Here is an 18,946-nt window from a genome sequence, read left to right on the forward strand (position 1 = left end):
AACATAAAATATCACTTCATTTGTATGATTTCTTGTACATGATACATGTCCCAGCTGGAAATTATTCCAATTGGTTCCAATAGCCAATGTGAGTTTTTTGACACTGTCGGAAGAGATTGGTAAATCTGAACTGATTTGGTCAATTGTAATGAATTGGTTTCTATTGGAAAGTAATTTATTGTTTTCAATATATTGCTTATGAAACAATCTTATCTAAACCCTGTACCAGCTAACTGTAGACCAGGCAAACGAGAACAAGTCTCTGCACAAGTAGTGATGCGAGATGGCTCCATCAATGAACATTGAGAATTCTGTAATTTGGAATTGCGTAATGGACGACTGGAGTTACCTGATTTCCCTGCTTCTATCTGCAGCATTGCAAACTTTTAAAAACGAAAATACCGTACGCACATGGCAAACAGACCACATTTTTGCCTCCAGTTCCGTACGCTTAGTTTAAGAATTTCTTAGAGAAATATTAGGGATAAAACAGCAAGTGCAAATTTTGACAAGCTGTAGCATAACGGCTGTTCGTAAACTCCAGCCAAGTCAGCCGAAGCTGGCTACATCTGTTCTTAAACTCAATCCACGTACGGCTAGCTCCGCCCACTTCCGGCTCCCTGACGTCACGGTGACGTATCCGGCTTACTTGGCTCGTAAGATTCGTAAGCCGTTCTCGATGCGACTGAGTTGGCTGACTGCAGACGAAAACTAGCAGAAAACACGACGCAGCAGCTTTCAATGGCTGGCAATCATTTATTTGATGCCTTCGTAAGTCAGACAAGCCAACTGAAGGAAAAGATGTAGTTAATATTATCTTATAATGTTTTCCGTAGATGTTATATATGGGAAAAATATGCAAAAACTGGTATCCGAAGAAAAAAGAATAAAACAATAAAAAAAAGTTGTTTTTCATTTGAACTGCAATGAAATAAATATTTTAAAGCTATTTCATTTACCATAATTCAACGTTATTAGTTTGTGTTAATACACGGTACACTAAACTAAATTCACCATCCAATAAAATACTAGAAAATAATTTTTGATATGTAGCACGGCCGTGTGTGTAGGCATACAGTTGATTCGTTTTTTTCGGTTATTTTTTGTGCCAATTTATAAAATTTGTCAAAATATCATATTAATTTCTATTGATAGCCGAGCTTTATATAAAGGTGAGATTTAGTGCCATTTACACCTAATACTACATCTAAAAGAGAGTCAACTGCTTTTAAACATGCTCAAGATTCAAGCAGACGATCCACCACGCCATAATCCACGCTGTTCGTAAACTGCAGCATGGAACAGCTTCGCTAGTGACGTCGACGTGATGTTTTCTATGACGTGTGCGCAATCCACTCGTAAGCCCTGGGCTGAGTTGGCTGGAGTTTACGAACAACAGTCTATGGACTAAGGTCTGTAGCGTATGGACTAAGGTCTGTAATGTAAGTCCGTACATGCCATGAAATTTCCGTACATGTACGATCAGGATCGTACGGTTGGCAATGCTGCCCTTTCACCACTCGATTTCCCTCCTCCTCCTCCTCCTCTGCCGCTATCTGCAGCCCTGCTCCACAGTTAGTTGGGACAGGGTATATACATCTGTAAATGCAATGAAGAAATCAGATAAACAACTAAAATAAATCTCTGGTACAGGGATGTGGAATTTGTAACTTAGAAAAACTTTCACACACAAATTTTTTTCAAATATATGAACACGTTTTTAACTCTGTAGCTTCATTGTGTTTAACACACTTATAGAAAATAAAAAAACATGGTGCTTCAGTCATAAATTGACATGTTGTTTCTCCTTTATACTTGCAAAAACAGCAACAAATTAGGTTAAACAAAGAGTTTGGACCACAACACTTAAAAAGTGATAAACAAACAAAACCCTGTCAAGATCGACTTAATTGATCAAAAGATTGCTCATTTTTCCAATTGCATTACATACACATAAGAATAACCATTGAAATTACATATAGCAAGAAACAAGAACTAATATGTACATTTATTCCAACTACTACCTGCTTTAAGGTTGAGTTGGTTCTTAAGAAAGAGTTCTTCTTAGTTATTTATTAAGATAAATCTAACTTCAGTAGTATGCATTAGAATTCAGTAGAAGTGTGCTGTTTATCCAATGAACTTCAAATCACAGGAAATGTGGTTTCAAGAATTAAGCTAACTATGTTTTGAGTCAATAAATGAATTTATAACATATTTATTCTACAATATATACAAACTTACAATGGGGTACAATTCACCAATTGGAAATTGTCTTGATTTTCCAATTGGTTTCAGTTGAGATTCAGATTGAAACCAATACATTCTAATACCTATATTAGGCATCGGATAGAATCTGATTCATTCCAATTGAAACCAATTCAATCCAATTGAAATTTCAATTGGAACCAATAGAAAATTCCAGCTGGGGTAATATGGAATGAACATTCATTACTGTTGCATTCTATTTTAAATTGACTTAGAAGGAGCATGAATATAATTTAGAGTGTTCTTAAACTAAAGGCCGAACTTAGTACATTTCTTTCAGTTTGTCTTTGTTTCTCTTTTTTTTTACATCTTATTTTACATTGGCATTGTTGGCTAATTTGATGAGAAATAATAAAAATAGATGAAGGTTCAAGGGAACATTCAGTGAGTCAAGTTTGCTACCTGCCTGACCACCTACTTATATCTCTACAAAAATGCCTTTAATTATAATTATATGCATTGTTGCAACCACCAGGCAACTCCGTGATCATTTTACATATCTTCTCAAATTATAGAACCTGTACAAACAATTTGCAAAAAAAAAAATCATATTTGACAAGGTATCAGAAAATCATTGCATTCTGCTATGAAGTAGTAAAGAATGTAGTTTAAAGCCCTGATAGTAGGTTTTACATGTAAGTGATAATTTATCACCAGTTAATAAGTATTTTATTTCATTTAATATAAAATGTTTTTTTCTTTATTGGATCTACTTTATCTACTTCCAGTAACATCGATTTATCTAATATAAAAATTTTCCTTGGAACAAATAAAAGATCTCGTGAAGATGCTGAAGAATATAGAGTCACTGAAATTATAGGCCATCCAAAGTACGTATGTAATTTAATAAAACATTTATGCATGTTTATTATTCAATATTTAACAATTCAAAAATCTATAAAATATACTCAAATAGAGGAGAACTTATTTTGAAAATTTTATTTAAAAACAGCACTTGATATAATTAAACCCGATACATTTATTTTGCCTTCAAAATATCTATTTAAAAAATATATGTTATGTTCAGAATTTAAATTTTCTTTTAAATATGTATAAATATTCAGATCTTTGGAACAAGTATAGCAATTGTCTTGTTAGTGATTTGACACATATTGCACAAATATATATGTATGTGTGTGTGTGTGTATTTTTGTGTCACAAAAAAATTATGTAAATATTAGTCTTAATATGTACACCTGATGATATTCTGCCTACTATTTTCAATAAAACATATACTGTGGTCAGATTTTCAAATAGATATGGAAAAATGTTAATCAGGATCAGGAAGAATGAAAAGTTAAATTCCCAGCCATCATGTTAAGCTACATACACTATACATACTATATTAAACATAATACTGAAGATAATATTTTCACTTGTAGTTCCTCTACTGTACATGTACTGCAGGCATACATTATATCTACTAAAAAGTGTTCAGAAGAAAACCATTGGGTTTCAGAAGATTTCCAAGAGCACAGTAGATTTTGTCTACTGTACAACAGAAATTTCCAGTAGGGATTATTTAAAACATTAAGGAGAAGTCTTATATTATGTGCCTTCTTAACTTCTAATTCTCCTTGGATCTGGTTGCTAAATGTAATATCAAATGTAGAAAATAAATTATAACATTGAAATTTTCATTTATGAACATTATTCTATACTAACAATTCTTGGTTTCTTTTCAGTTTTGAAGAGAAAATGTATGATTTTGATCTGGCATTACTGAAACTTGACAGGCCAATTTTGTACAGATCTGGAATCTGTGCTGTATGTTTACCACAGCCTGGAAATGATTACACTGGACAGCCTGTCATAGCTACAGGTTGGGGGCTCACTTCGGAAAATGTAAGTAACTATCATCATATTTTCGCATTGATAAAGAAGGCATACTAGTATAATTGACGTTCATTCACATAGAGGTGCTGACTGTGCCGGTGATCATTATTTAGTAATTGCTAAATTAAGAGAAAGACTCTCAGTGATAAATCATAAGCAACAAAATCTAAAAGTTATAAAATTTAATACAGGAATATTTCCTGATGAAAAAATTAAGAAAGATTACAAAATGAAACTGTCAAATAGATTCAGTGTTTTGCAGGATTCAAATTATGACAAACACATAAATGAAGCAAATGTATATAAGAATTAGGAGCATATACGTAATGCAATAGAATCAACAGCTAAAAAAGTATAGGATACCATAAACCAAGAAAAAGTAAACCGTGGTTTCATAATGAATGTCATTACCTAATAGAAATAAGAAATCAAGCTAAACTTAGGTGGTTAAAAAACTCTCATGATACAAATTTAAGCAATTATAATGGAATAAAATGAGAAGTTAACTGCATGTTTAGAAGTAAAAAAAAAGAGATTACTTGAAAAGCAAAGTTAATTAAATTGAAACAAACAGCAAAAATAAAAATATCAGAGATTTATATAAGGGTAGAAATGAATTTACAAAGGGATGGTAACCTAAAGTAAACTTGATAAAAGATAAAAACGGTGACTTTTTGTCTGATCCAAGCGATATTTTAAATAGATGGAAGAACTACTTTAATGACCTTTTAAATGTTCATGTAGGAGATAAATCAGAAGTAAATGAAATACACACAGCAGAACCTTTAGTTCCAGAACCTAACTTGACTGAAGCTAAAGATGCTATTAAAAGGCTAAAGAATAACAAAACACCTGGCATTGATTTAATACCATCTATGTTAAATAAATATGGTGGAAATTCATTAATATGTCAAATTCATAAATTAATTTGTTTAATATAGAACAAAGAAGAAATCCCTCAACAGTGGAAAGAATCAACCGTTGTTCCCATGTTTAGAATAGGTGATAAAATGAACTGCAATAATTACCGTGGAATTTTCCCTACTCTCAACATCATATAAAATATAATCTAACATTATTGTAACAAGACTAACTCCATATGCTAATGAAATTATAGGTGATTATCAATGTGTATTTAAACATAAGAGGCCAACCGTAGATTAAATTTTTCACATCAGACAGACACTTGAGAAAAAGTGGAAATATAATCAAAATGTCCATCAGCTATTCATTGATTTAAAAAAAGCATATGATTCGGTTAGAAGAGATAAATTATGTAATATATTAGTCGAGTAAGGAATACTTAAGAAGCTTGTAATTATGATAAAATTATGCAACAGTGAAACAGAAAGTAAGATTTGTGTGAGTATTAATGTATCTGACAAATGTACAGTTCATGATGGGTTAAAACAAGGAGATGCATTAGCTCCACTGCTCTATAACTTTGCCTTAGAATATGGTGTTAGAAAGGTAAAAGCAAATAATGAAGGAATAAAATTAAATGGTGTGATTCAGTTGTTAGCATACACAGATGATATAGACTTACTAGGGGATGATATAAATACAATTAGGAATAATGCTAAAATATTTTTCAAAACTGCTAAAGAGATAGGTTTGGAAGTTAGCAAAGAGAAAACTAAATATATGCTTACAGGCTGAAATCAAGTGTTAGGTAATAATCAAAATCAAATTATTGATAACAACACTTTTAAAACAGTTTCCAAATTCAAGAACTTAGGAGTGATACTAACAAATGAATATGATATTAAAGAGGAAATAAAAAGCAGGCTTAATTCAGGGAATCTGTGTTACTTTTCTCTTCATAAACTTTTATCTTCTTGTATATAATATCTAATTAACTAAAGTTAAAATATACAAAACAGTAATTTTGCCTGTAGTATTATATGGATGCGAAACTTGGTCCCTTAAATTGAAAGAGGAACATAAATTATTCTTTGTCTGAAGAAGACCCTGTTAGAGGGTGGAAATGTTAGCTTTTTAGTGTATATTTTCATTATACAAAAAAAATTCTTTGGTCAACATTTGAATGTTTTATAAATTAAGAGTATTTGAACATAAAATTCTTAGAAAAACATTTGGACCTAATAGGGATGAGGAGACAGGCGAGTGGAGAAGGTTACATAATATAGAACTGCATAATCTGTATTTATGTCCAGATCAGTGGCGTCTCGTCCCTTGGGGCTTCTGGGGCTTAGCCCCTAAAGAAAAACGGATGTATTCACGTAATTATCAATCACCATAACGCATAACTATCACACAGTCTTTTAAAAGGCGATTTTTACCCACGTAAATTCATTGTCTGTTGCAATGGATACAACAGCGCTCCTAGCGGCATTGATGTCAATTATCGTTTTCCGGGGCACGTCGCAAAGGAAGGCATGGCCTACACCCACCTACGCTACAGTGAAGGTCACATGCTAGCAGAGAGAGGAGGGAAGAGTGCAATGGATTTGAGTGCTGATTCGGGGCTAGCTCCGTTGCATTGCATTCGATCTCGCGTGTTGTTCTGTAGTGTTTTGGTGGCTTTCATTCGCTATGTTTGAGTGAGTTTGGCAGGGTTGATGTTCGAACACAAACTGATGAAGGACATAGGCTGTCAATTACAAGACACAATGAATTTGTCTGGAAAAATAGGCATATATTAAATAGAATTATCGATTGCTTAAAATTCTGTGGTCGACATGAACTTGCTCTACGAGGACATAATGAAAGAGAACAATCTTTAAACAGAGGCATCTTCCCAGATTTATTATCCCTTCATAGAAGAGGTAACTTCGTGTTCTTTATTGTAGTGAAGAGTTGAAAAATATAAACTCTATCAGTAGATTGCATTCATTTTTTATTTAAAATGATTTAGAGGGTACCTTTTCAGAAACAGTAAAAATGACAAACATAGTTTTAATAACTCCAGTGGCAACAGCTGAATCTGAACGATGGTTCAGCACATTGAAGCGTATTAAAAGCTGCTTAAGAAATGCAATGGGACAAGACAGACCAAATGCCTTGGCACTTGCTTACAATAGAGATATAATACATTTCAAACAAAGAGGGCTTCAACGAAAAAGTAATGACAAAATTTGCTGAGCAGAAGAACAGGAGTCAACGTTCTTAGAAAGGTATGTTTCACAACAATACCTGTTTCTTTAGTAATCATGTGAATTGTCATCATATTTTAAATTCTTTAAAATAATAAGTCCAGTTTTGTAGTTTAGAAGAAGATAAATACCCGTTTTTTGTAATTCATGTAATTTGTCATTACATTTTAAATTCTTTCAAAAAAGTAAGTCCAGTTTTGTAGTCTAGAAGAAAAAAATACCCGTTTTTTGTAATTCATGTAATTTGTCATTACATTTTAAATTCTTTCAAAAAAGTAAGTCCAGTTTTGTAGTCTAGAAGAAAAAAATACCTTTTTTTTGTAATTCATGTGAATTGTCATTATATTTTAAATTCTTTAAAAAATAAGCCCCGGCCAAATTTGAGGCCACGAGATGCCACTGGTCCAGATATTATTAGAATAATTAAATCAAGAAGACTTAGGTGGGCAGGCAGACCATGTGCCATGAATGGGAGAGGATAGAAGAGTTTGCAGGATTCTTGTTTGGAAACCTGATGGTAAGAGACCAGTAGGAAGACCAAGATGAAGATGGAGAAAACATTGAGATGGATCTAAAGGAAATTGGTAGGGATGGAAAAGAGTAGGTAGATATTGCTCAGTATAGGGACAGATGGAAGGCCTGTGTTGCTGCAGCCATAAACCTTCAGGTTTAAGAAGGCTAGAGAGTTAGTTAGTATTATTAAAATACAGAAAACAATATATAATTTACAAGCCATATTAACTTTTATATTTGTGTGTGTGTGTGTGTGTGTACATACATACACACACACAAATATACATGTATAAAATCAAACTTGCAACCCCCTACCTTTCCAACACATCAGCCTAGCTATGCCTCTGATAAAAATAAAAATAATAAATTGTCCCATGTGCATTATTCTGTGTCATGAAGGCTTATGCAGAGGTGTGGAGATAGCCTGATAGTACTTGTATCATTTGTATGATAGTACAATTGTAATTGTCAATTTCAGGGCCCTGTATCTCAAACCCTGAAGGAAGTAGAATTGTATGTTATTGATGAAAGAACTTGTGCTGAGAAGCATGGTAGAATTCTACCAAGTTCCATTTGCGCTGCAGCCCCGGGAAGGGATACATGTATTGTGAGTAATTATATGATAGGGTACAGAAATATTAAACATGAACTTCAAATTGAATAATTTTGCATTAACAAAAGTGAGTGTTTGGAAAATTAGAGTTACAGTTATTTCTCAAAAAAAAGTACCTCAGTTAAAGTTACTAATGTTTTAAATGGTAACTAAATTATTTTTACAGAGTGTGTCCTTCAGAAAGATTACTTCAAAAAACGTGTTTCCTTCCTAGTAACAACTGTAAATTGAAAGACAAACTTTTTCAATATACTCTTGTTTTTGTCATAAAATATTCACATTTGTTCACCTGCTCCAAAAGCACTCATTCTCATCTTACAAGTAAGATTTCTTCTTCTTCATTGTTTTGATGCATATATAACTCTAATTTTCTTTGGACTTACTCCTCTGTCTCGAGAAAATAATTTTTGTGAAAGAAAGAGAGGTTATTCTATAAAAGAAAGATTATCATTTAATTAAATTAGCTGCACTAAAAACTGCCTATTAACCTAACATGATAATTCAAGAGTGAATTTCATATTGCAGGGGGACAGTGGAGGACCTCTGGTTTATAAAGGTAGTCACTCATACATCCTTGTAGGAGTCACATCTACTGGATATGGCTGTGCACATGAAACACCAGGTATATTTTAAAACTTTTATACTATTCCAAAAATTAGTCAGAAAGTTACTGAATAGCAATTGCCTATGATCTCAGGTGAATAATCAGTCTAAAAAAAAGCACAGGTTGAATTTCTTTTTTTTTTTTCAATATTCAATCTTGTCTACTCTCAGAGATATTTCAATTGTTCATATTTTCCTGTTTATAATAATAATAATAATAATTATTATGATTATAATTTTTAAAGTTTGCTTTTTATTGATTGGTTGATTGTTTTTTTTTTGATTGATTGGTTTGTGTAGTAGTTGTGCTGTCTAATATGTTTGTTTTGTCTTGCATAGTAGTTATGCTGTCTAATTTGTTTGTGTTTGTCTTGTGTAGTAGTTCCTCCATTCATATTGGGGGTTAGGCGTAGAGCTGACAACTCTACACTGTAAAAAACAATGTCAAGAAACAGCAATATAAGGCCATGGATGTTCCCAAGGTAAAATATTCCGGAGGTAAAATAGTCCCCCGTTCGGATCTCCGGGTGGGGACTACTTTGGGAGGTCCCTGGACTAAGGATAAGATCTACGTTAGGAATAAGAATATTAAAGTAGGCACCTGGAATGTTCTGAGCCTTTACCAGCCTGGGGCATTTCAGTGTACAGTTAATGAGATAGTTAAGTATAAATTAGATGTAGTAGCTGTCCAGGAGATTAGGTGGCCAGGAGAAGGGAATTGTAAAACTAAAAATTATACTTTTTTCTATGGTGGTACTAAAAATCATAATTTTTGGAACAGGCTTTTTCATAAATAATAGAATTATCTCGGCTCTTAAAACAGTAGAATTTATTAATGATAGGATATCATATGTAGTTTTACAGGGTAGGTGGTGTAAAATTATTTTAATAAACATACATGCACCAACGGAAGATAAAGATGATAATACTAAAGATGATTTTTATACAGAGTTAGAACAGGTCTTTGATAAATTTTCTCAGTATGATATGAAAATTCTGTTAGGTGACTGTAATGCACAGATTGGCAAAGAAGAGACATTTAAACCCATGATTGGTAAAGAAAGTCTTCATGAATTAAGTAATGATAATGGTATAAGATTAATTACTTTTGCAACCTCAAAGAATTTAATTGTGAAAAGTACCACTTTTAAACATAAAGATATCCATAAATATACCTGGTCTTCTCCAGATGGTAAAACTCATAATCAGATAGATCATATTCTCATTGATAAGAGAAGGCATACTAGTATAATTGACGTTCGTACACATAGAGGTGCTGACTGTGCCAGTGACCATTATTTAGTAATTGCTAAATTAAGAGAAAGACTCTCAGTGATAAATCATAAGCAACAAAATCTAAAAGTTATAAAATTTGATACAGGAAAGTTTACTGATGAAAGAATTAAGAAAGATTACCAAATTAAACTGTCAAATAGATTTGATGTTTTGCAGGATTTAAATGATGATGAAAATATAAATGAAACAGACGTAAATAAGAAATGGGAGCACTTACGTAATGCAATAGAATCAGCAGCTAAAGAAAGTATAGGATACCATAAACCGAGAAAAAGTAAGCCATGGTTTGATAATGAATGTCATAATCTAATAGAAATAAGAAATCAGGCTAGACTTAGGTGGTTAAATAACTCTGATGATACAAATCTAAACAATTATAATAGAATAAAGCGAGAAGTTAACCGCACGTTTAGAAGTAAAAAAAGAGATTACTTGAAAAGTAAAATTAACGAAATTGAAACAAACAGCAAAAATAAAAATATCAGAGATTTATATGAAGGTGTAAATGAGTTTAGAAAGGGGTGGCAACCTAAAGTAAACGTGATAAAAGATAAAGACGGTGATTTTCTAGCTGACCCAAGCGATATTCTAAATAGATGGAAGAACTACTTTAATGACCTTTTAAATGTCCATGTAGGAGATAAATCAGAAGTAAATGAAGTCCACACAGCAGAACCTTTAGTTCCAGAACCTAACTTGACTGAAGTTAAAGATGCTATTAAAAGGCTAAAGAATAACAAAGCACCTGGCATTGATTTAATACCAGCTGAGTTAGTTAAATATGGTGGAAATTCATTAATATGTCAAATTCATAAATTAATTTGTTTAATATGGAATAAAGAACAAATCCCTCAACAGTGGAAACAACCCATAATTGTTCCTGTGTTTAAAAAAGGTGATAAAATGAACTGCAATAATTACCGTGGAATTACTCTACTCTCAACAACATATAAAATATTATCAAACATTCTTTTAACAAGACTAACCCCATTTGCTAATGAAATTATAGGTGATTATCAATGTGGATTTAAACGTAACAGATCAACTACAGATCAAATTTTTCACATCAGACAGACACTTGAGAAAAAGTGGGAATATAATCAAAATGTCCATCAGCTATTCATTGATTTCAAAAAAGCATATGATTCGGTCAAAAGAGATAAATTATATAATATATTAGTAGAGTTTGGAATACCTAAGAAGCTTGTTAGTATGATAAAAATATGCACCAGTGAAACAGAAAGTAAAATTCGTGTGGATATTAATATGTCTGACAAATTTACAATTCATGATGGGTTAAAACAAGGAGATGCATTATCTACATTGCTCTTTAATTTTGCCTTAGAATATACTGTTAGGAAGGTAAAAGAAACTAAAGAAGGACTAAAATTAAATGGCGTGACTCAGTTGTTAGCATATGCAGACGATGTAGACGTACTGGGGGATGATGCGAATACAATTAAGAATAATGCTAAAATATTTTTCAAAACTGCTAAAGAGATAGGTTTGGAAGTTAACGAAGAGAAAACTAAATATATGCTTACAGGCCGAAACCAAGTGTTAGGTAATAATCAAAATCTAATTATTGATAACAACTTGTTTGAACCAGTTTCCAAATTCAAATACTTAGGAGTAATATTAACAAATGAAAATTATATTAAAGAGGAAATAAAAAGTAGGCTTAATTCAGGAAATGCATGTTACTTCTCTCTTCATAAACTTTTGTCTTCTCGTTTAATATCTAAGAAATTAAAAGTTAAAATATACAAAACAGTAATTTTGCCTGTAGTATTATATGGATGTGAAACTTGGTCCCTTACATTGAAAGAGGAACATAAATTAAGAGTATTTGAAAATAAGATCCTTAGGAAAATATTTGGACCTAAAAGGGATGAGGAGACAGGTGAGTGGAGAAGGTTACATAATTTAGAACTACATAATTTGTATTCATGTCCAGATATTATGAGAATAATTAAATCAAGAAGACTTAGGTGGGCAGGCCATGTGGCACGAATGGGAGAGGAAAGAGGAGTTTACAGGATTCTTGTTGGGAAACCTGTTGGTAAGAGACCTGTAGGAAGACCAAGACGAAGATGGAGGGACAACGTTGAGATGGACCTAAGGGAAATCGGTAGGGATGGAAAAGAGTATATAGAACTTGCTCAAGATAGGGACAGATGGAAGGCCTGTGTTGCTGCAGCCATGAACCTTTGGGTTTAAGAAGGCTAGGGAGTTAGTTAGTTAGTTAGTTGATTGATTTAGTGTTTTTAAGTCCCTTGATGCACAGATACTTTCATTTGGCTGACATGGACATCACAAAAGGGGTCAAATTAACATCCTTCATTTCAAATTAGAAAAAGACTTGTTATTTTGATAGTTCAGATACCAAGTTCTGGTAAAATGCTAGCAGAATTTGTTTTCATCCTTCCTGTAGCATGGTGAATAGTTGACATGTGTTTGTTATGAAGTGGGTCTGGCATGCTACGGTTCATCATAAAGACAATCGATTGGGTTCAAGTTGGGGCTCTTAACGGGCCAGTTAAGTACTTCCACCTGATTTGCTTTGAACCACAACACAATTGACCTTGCTGCGGGCAGGAGCAGTATTGTATTCGTCATTGACCCATTGACATTCGGCATTACAGTCTGTGTGTAGCATACTAAAAATATTGTTTCCACAAAAAATAAACGTCAGTGAATCTGTGCCACATGGCTGTACACATATAGGGTCCTAGTAAGATAAACATTACTGAGAAAAGTTGTTCATCTTGATATCCTGTACACTCTGTAAACATTTGTTGGAGTTGTACAGCGAACCCTGTACAATGATGACAAATGTGGAAATCCCCAAATTGATTGACTTTAACAAAGGCACACAAAATTTTAAATATTGCTATGATCCTCTGCTACCAAGTCTCACTATATGTGTATTTGATATCACATTCTTAGCAAATGGTGTACGAATCTATGAATAGAATTGATGATTGATTCCCTTGGTGAAAATTCTGTCCACTATATTCAGTAAATCAATAGAAATAGGCATTTTGTTGTTGTTGATTTCTTGTTTTAAGTCCACTTTATGCACAGTAAGGCTAATCGGGACTGGACCTACAGTTTAAAGTGGGAACCGAACCACTTGTGCCTCCACTGGGTATCGAACCCGGAACCCCTTGATTACAAGGCAACAACGCTACCACTGTTCCATCGGGGAGGCCCAATAGGCATTTTGAAACATCTACTTTGCTGAGAGCAAATATATATTTAAATAAGTGTTACTCAGGAGGAATGAAAAGTTACATTTACACACAAACTACATACCACATTACATATAATGCTGAAGAGAATAATTTAACTTGTAATTTCTTCTACTGTACATGTACTGTAGTTGTACATGAGACCTCCTAGAGGTGTTCAGTAGAAAATCATTGGATTCATTAGATTTCCGAGAACAAAGCAGTTAACAGTGAATTTTGTCTACTTTGAACAGTAGGAACTTCCAGTAGTGTCAACTTAGGGATTACAGCAATCCATGGTTTCATCAATATTACATTTAACATTTGTATAAGTGATGCAGTTTAATTTTCTAAAAATAAAAATTATACAAATGCTAAGAAATACATCCTTGCAAAAGAATTACAATATACGAGGTTTGGCTAGAAAAAACTGGACTGATGCTATGAAATCTTTTATTCGGTATTTTGTACAACAGGAACTTTATCTCCTTCAAAGTACTCCCCTGCACGATTTGTACACCGCTCCATACGAATTTTCCATTGCTGGAAGCAGTGTTGCCAGTCATTTTCGGAGATAATGTTCATTACATCCGTTGCTTTCCTTTACACAGCTTCTACTGTCTCAAATCTGGTTCCTTTTAGGGCGGACTTCACTCTGGGGAATAAAAAGAAGTCACAGGGAGCAAGGTCCGGCGAATACGGTGGATGTTCTAACTATTTTTTTATTTTCCTGTAGTTTACGGTTATTACAAGCATAAGAAAACAGTTTTTTTCTTTGTGACATTGTTATAACTGTATCTTTAGTCAAAATGAAAATAAATGTCTGATGAAAGGAGCGTGTGTTCTCCTGAAACGTCACAAAGAAAAAACTGTTTTCTTATGCTTGTAATAACCGTAAACTACAGGAAAATAATTCTATCATGCAAGCAATGCGTACATACAAGAAAAACTAGGATGTTCTAACACTGGGATGCCATATTTAGCCAAAAATGTCTTCACTGACAGGGCCGTATGGACAGGAGCATTGTCTTGATGCAGAATCCATGACTTCCGTTGCCACAAATCAGGTCGTCGTCTTCTTACTCGCTCACGAAGGGTTTTCAGCACATTAATGTAATGATGTTGGTTTACAGTTTGACCCTCGGGTACCCAATGAACGTACACAATGCCTCAAATGTCGAAAAAGACAATCATCATGGCTTTGAATTTGGACTTGCTCATGCGAGCTTTCTTGTGACGTGGCGAACTCGGGGTCTTCCAATGCATTGATTGGCGCTTTGTGGCAGGGTCGTACGTGAAAAACCACGATTCATCACAGGTTATCACTCTCTCTAAGAATGTAGGGTCTGTTTCAATGTTCTTCAAAGTGTCCGTACAAATGTTCACTCGAGCTTCCTTCTGTTCCAATGTCAGGTTCCTTGGCACGAGTTTTGAACACACTTTACTCATGTTCAAATTCTCGTGTAAAATTTGTCGAACACTTTCTTTGTCTATTCCTGTGATTTCAGCAACTGCTCTAATGGTCAATCGATGATCTTTTCGAATCACATCACTCAATTTTTGAATGTTTGTTTCCGTTTTCGACGTGCATGGTCGTCCTGAACGTGGGTTGTCTTGGATCATTTCCTGTCCTTCTTTAAACCATTTAAACCACTCAAACACTTGTGTGCATGATAAACACTCATCCCCGTACACAGATTTTAACATGTCGTACGCTTCTGTTGCGGATTTCCCCAGTTTGTAAAGGAACTTCATATTGACACGCTGTTCCATTTTAATACTCAGCATTTTTCCGATGGAGCACAGACGCACGTTCCGCTTTGTCCAAGTGCCACAGCGAAACTGAGAGGCCTGCACCCAGGACAATTAGTCATTCTGTAGGGAGGGTATGGTAGTATAGAATCATGCATTGCTCAACCTTCGCGCATTCGTTGTTTGCCAATAGCAACATCAATCCAGTTTTTTTCTAGCCAAACCTCGTATATACACAGTTTTCTAACAATAATAGTAGTATCTAGGGTGTCTCAGAAAGATGGGAAATATTCAAATGGATGTATAGGGAAGACAGTAAATACAGTGTCTTTCACGGCCAAGGTGGCCATGGAGTGGCAGCTAACACAACGGCAAGTAAGAGTGCACCTCCCAGCAAACTGGATCCAACATCTACGTAACTGGAATCGCTAGCTATGTAATAAAATAAGCTTGTGCAATTAGATTGACAGTTACAATTAAAATGAGCATGTACCTTGTTACAAGAGGTGTTGGAAATTATGTCCTCCTACATCCACATATTTACAGGAAAATTTCACTAAGACGTATCAGTTCCTCTTCCAAAATTGCTTCAATTTCTCTCCTGGTATGTTCTTTCAATTCCTCTAATGTATGGCTTCAGGTTTAAAAGCTTGGTAGCTCACCACGCAGACGTCAACAAAATGTCTGTTTCTTGTGCAAGGCATGGGAGGAATTTTTGAGGAGTATGTTCCAATCATGATCCAACATCGTCTAGTTTATCCTCAGTAAACACACTCTGTTTTAGCCTTTGCTCCTTATCAAGAACAGACCCTGTTTCGTTAAATTTGTTCACAAGTACACGGACACTTTCTCTGTGTGGAACAGGAACATTTGGAATTCTGCTGCAAAACGCATTCTAACTTTCCCTACAAGAATTCATAATGACATTAAGAGTCGTACATAAAAATTTGTTGTTTTAAATTGTAGGAATAGAGTGGCATTATTAGACTGCAGGAAAGCACCAGTAACATGTAAACTAAAACAAAACAATCTAAAACACTTGTTAACACCTTAACACTTCACAAACACATACAAACTGGACACCAACTATCTGGATATTAAAGCAATAACGCGTCCAGTGACAAGATCAGCAGACAGCTTATATTGTTTTTTCTTTGCTTTTACTAATAGTGCTATTTATATTCTGATCTCGAACAAAGTCAATAACACAAAAGGAGACCAGCAGTGAATTTTTTACATTTAACTATCTAAGTATTTATACACCACAAAATACAGTATTAATATTTATTAAAGGCCCAGGCACCTGACGTCTGTGGTTTACAAACGATTCCGGAATACACAGATTAGTCAGCTTCCGATGTGAATTTGTTGAGACATAAGACCAAACTTAGTGGTTACTTCACTGAGTACTTACGTCTTCGATGTAACTTCTTAGGTATTCAATTCACTTGGCGATAAACACGCTGAAAATCACTAACGATGAACACTTAAGGGGAGTTGGGGGGGAAAACACAAATCTTGCTGACACCGAGTTTGACGTCTTCAATCTTCTAATCCTCCTGTCATTGGTTCATAATAAACATGTAGCCTCTTTTCTTTAGTAACATGTTCTGGTAGAGATACTGCACAGAACGATAATTCACTCACAGTTTATTCTATAGACTCTATATCTCTTTCCGGCTGAGATCATGGCCATTAGTTCACTCGCAGCTTGTTCTTTGCCCGCGAAACCAATAACCAACATGATATGGGTCCTAACCGTATCAATGCTTAACTCTCACTGTCTTCTCTGCAACGCACATCAATCGTCCCCCAGAAAAGACGTTAACATCTCTTGCCGCCCTTTTTTCCCCAGTGAGGGCGGGTCAACTTTTATAAGGGGTGTGTTAAGATCGGTTACAAGCTGTTGGTCTAAATGCTGGCAGATGAGCTTTTACTTTTCGGCATGCTAGCCACCTCATCCGTGAAAGACATTGAAGCTGCAAGAGATTCAAAAATGGAAATGAATAGTACAGAGGATGTCATTACATTCATTACATGTTGCTGAAGGGATGGGTTGGTTAATGTCTTGAAGATTATGTCCAGTAGATGACGACCATTTCTGCGCAAACATTCCTGAAGTTGTCGAGAGACTTCCTGCACAGCTTGACATAACATATCCACAGGAATCTGGGCTATCATCACACGGATGCTTTCCACTACACCTGCTACAACTGAAGAAATGATCAGATTCCTGTGGACATGTTATGTTGAGCTATGCAGGATGTCCCTCGACTCCAGGAATGTTTGCACAGAAATGATCGTCATCTACTGGACGTCATCTTCAACACATAAACCTACACATCTCTTCAGCAGTATGTGTACTATTCATTTCCATGATTAAATCTCTTGCAACTATTTATGCTCTTTTCTATACCTTCATTTCAAAATTTCCCATCTTTTGGAGATACCCTTTAGATATTACAATTTTATTTTTACATGACTTGTTGAGGCTACTGAATTAATGCACATACATGTTTGAACATTCATATATATATAAAAATGATGCGAGCCCTTTCAGATGTGCATTAATATAGCACAGCAATTTTCTTTCAGGTCTATACACAAGAGTGGAACAAGTATTGCCATGGATATATGAAAACACAGTTTCCTGTTCATATTGTGCAAATTTCTTTAAATAATTTCCAAAGAAAAATGAGTCAGTATTTACTGGTCTGGATGCAAATGTCTAATTATTAACACAGTAATACTCGTGCTGACCTGAGAGAAGAAAGAAGTTTTGTAATTTTTTTTTTTTTTTTTTGTTTATCAATGAACTTTTACTGTATTACTGTTATCACACTTTGCCATTGCCTTTCTAAAATTCAGAAAAATGTTTGTTATTGCCTTGCTGCAATGTGTAATAGTAATAATAATAAAATGAATGGGTGTATCTTGAAAATATGGTCAAATTTAACAAATGAAAAATATTTTTTTAAGTAATATATTCTCCATTGTATGTATGAATTAAAGCCAAATACAAATATACAGCTGAATATGTTTTCCGCAGGTTTACCTCTCACTATGTTTATGTAAATTAAAAATGAGTTAATGAAAAAAAATACAAAGAAACTGTTATTTGTCATTTTGTCTATTTTCCATAGAATTATTACCTACATTTTACTAGAACTATTAAAGTGAAAGCCCAACTCACACAGCTTACATGGACACTGCGTCACATAGTACATCACACAAATCACCAACGTTTCACCCTCAACCCTTCAATAATAAGGTGCCGGTAGGGTAAGGTTTTTTTTTCCTTTTCTTTCAAAACATGGGAAAGCAAGTGACATGTAGTCAATAAATGGTCCTTCATGGTGATTATCTGAAAATTTCAACCTACTTGTGTCCATGGGGCAACAAACAAATTTTCAGAATACTGTTTATTTAGTGACATTTACAAAATAATCTTTTCTTCATTGCTGGCTCTTTGTTATTGAAGGAAGTGGGCGAAATTTTAGTAGTTTGTTTGATACATGCTCCTTTTATGAGATGAGACAGTTTCAATTTGTGGCAATTAGGGCCCCATCCTGACAAAATCTGGTAGCTGCATTTATGGCTCATTTTTGTGATTTCAAAACAGGCTGTTAGCTGGCATGCAAAATGGTGTTGCCAGGTGCATAGAATTTTACACTTAGAAGTCAAATTTTGGTGCAAAGTTATAATACATGATTTTT

At 34.2% G+C, this 18,946-nt stretch overlaps 1 protein-coding gene across 1 annotated transcript in view; it reads left to right on the forward strand.

Annotated features, from left to right (window-relative positions):
• Positions 1 to 18,288, forward strand: part of LOC145997042 (trypsin-1-like) — a 37,509-nt gene extending 19,221 nt beyond the window's left edge. Inside the window, exons 3-7 of the mRNA XM_083133664.1 lie at positions 2,997 to 3,098; positions 3,954 to 4,113; positions 8,212 to 8,340; positions 8,872 to 8,968; positions 17,826 to 18,288. Of these exons, the coding sequence (XP_082989790.1) occupies positions 2,997 to 3,098; positions 3,954 to 4,113; positions 8,212 to 8,340; positions 8,872 to 8,968; positions 17,826 to 17,911 (574 nt within the window). The 3' untranslated portion in view covers positions 17,912 to 18,288. The remainder of the gene's footprint in view (positions 1 to 2,996; positions 3,099 to 3,953; positions 4,114 to 8,211; positions 8,341 to 8,871; positions 8,969 to 17,825) is intronic.
• Positions 18,289 to 18,946: the final 658 nt, after the last annotated feature.

The sequence above is a fragment of the Lepisma saccharinum genome, chromosome 13 (genome assembly GCF_977018435.1).
Source record: "Lepisma saccharinum chromosome 13, izLepSacc3.1, whole genome shotgun sequence".
NCBI lineage: Eukaryota > Metazoa > Arthropoda > Insecta > Zygentoma > Lepismatidae > Lepisma > Lepisma saccharinum.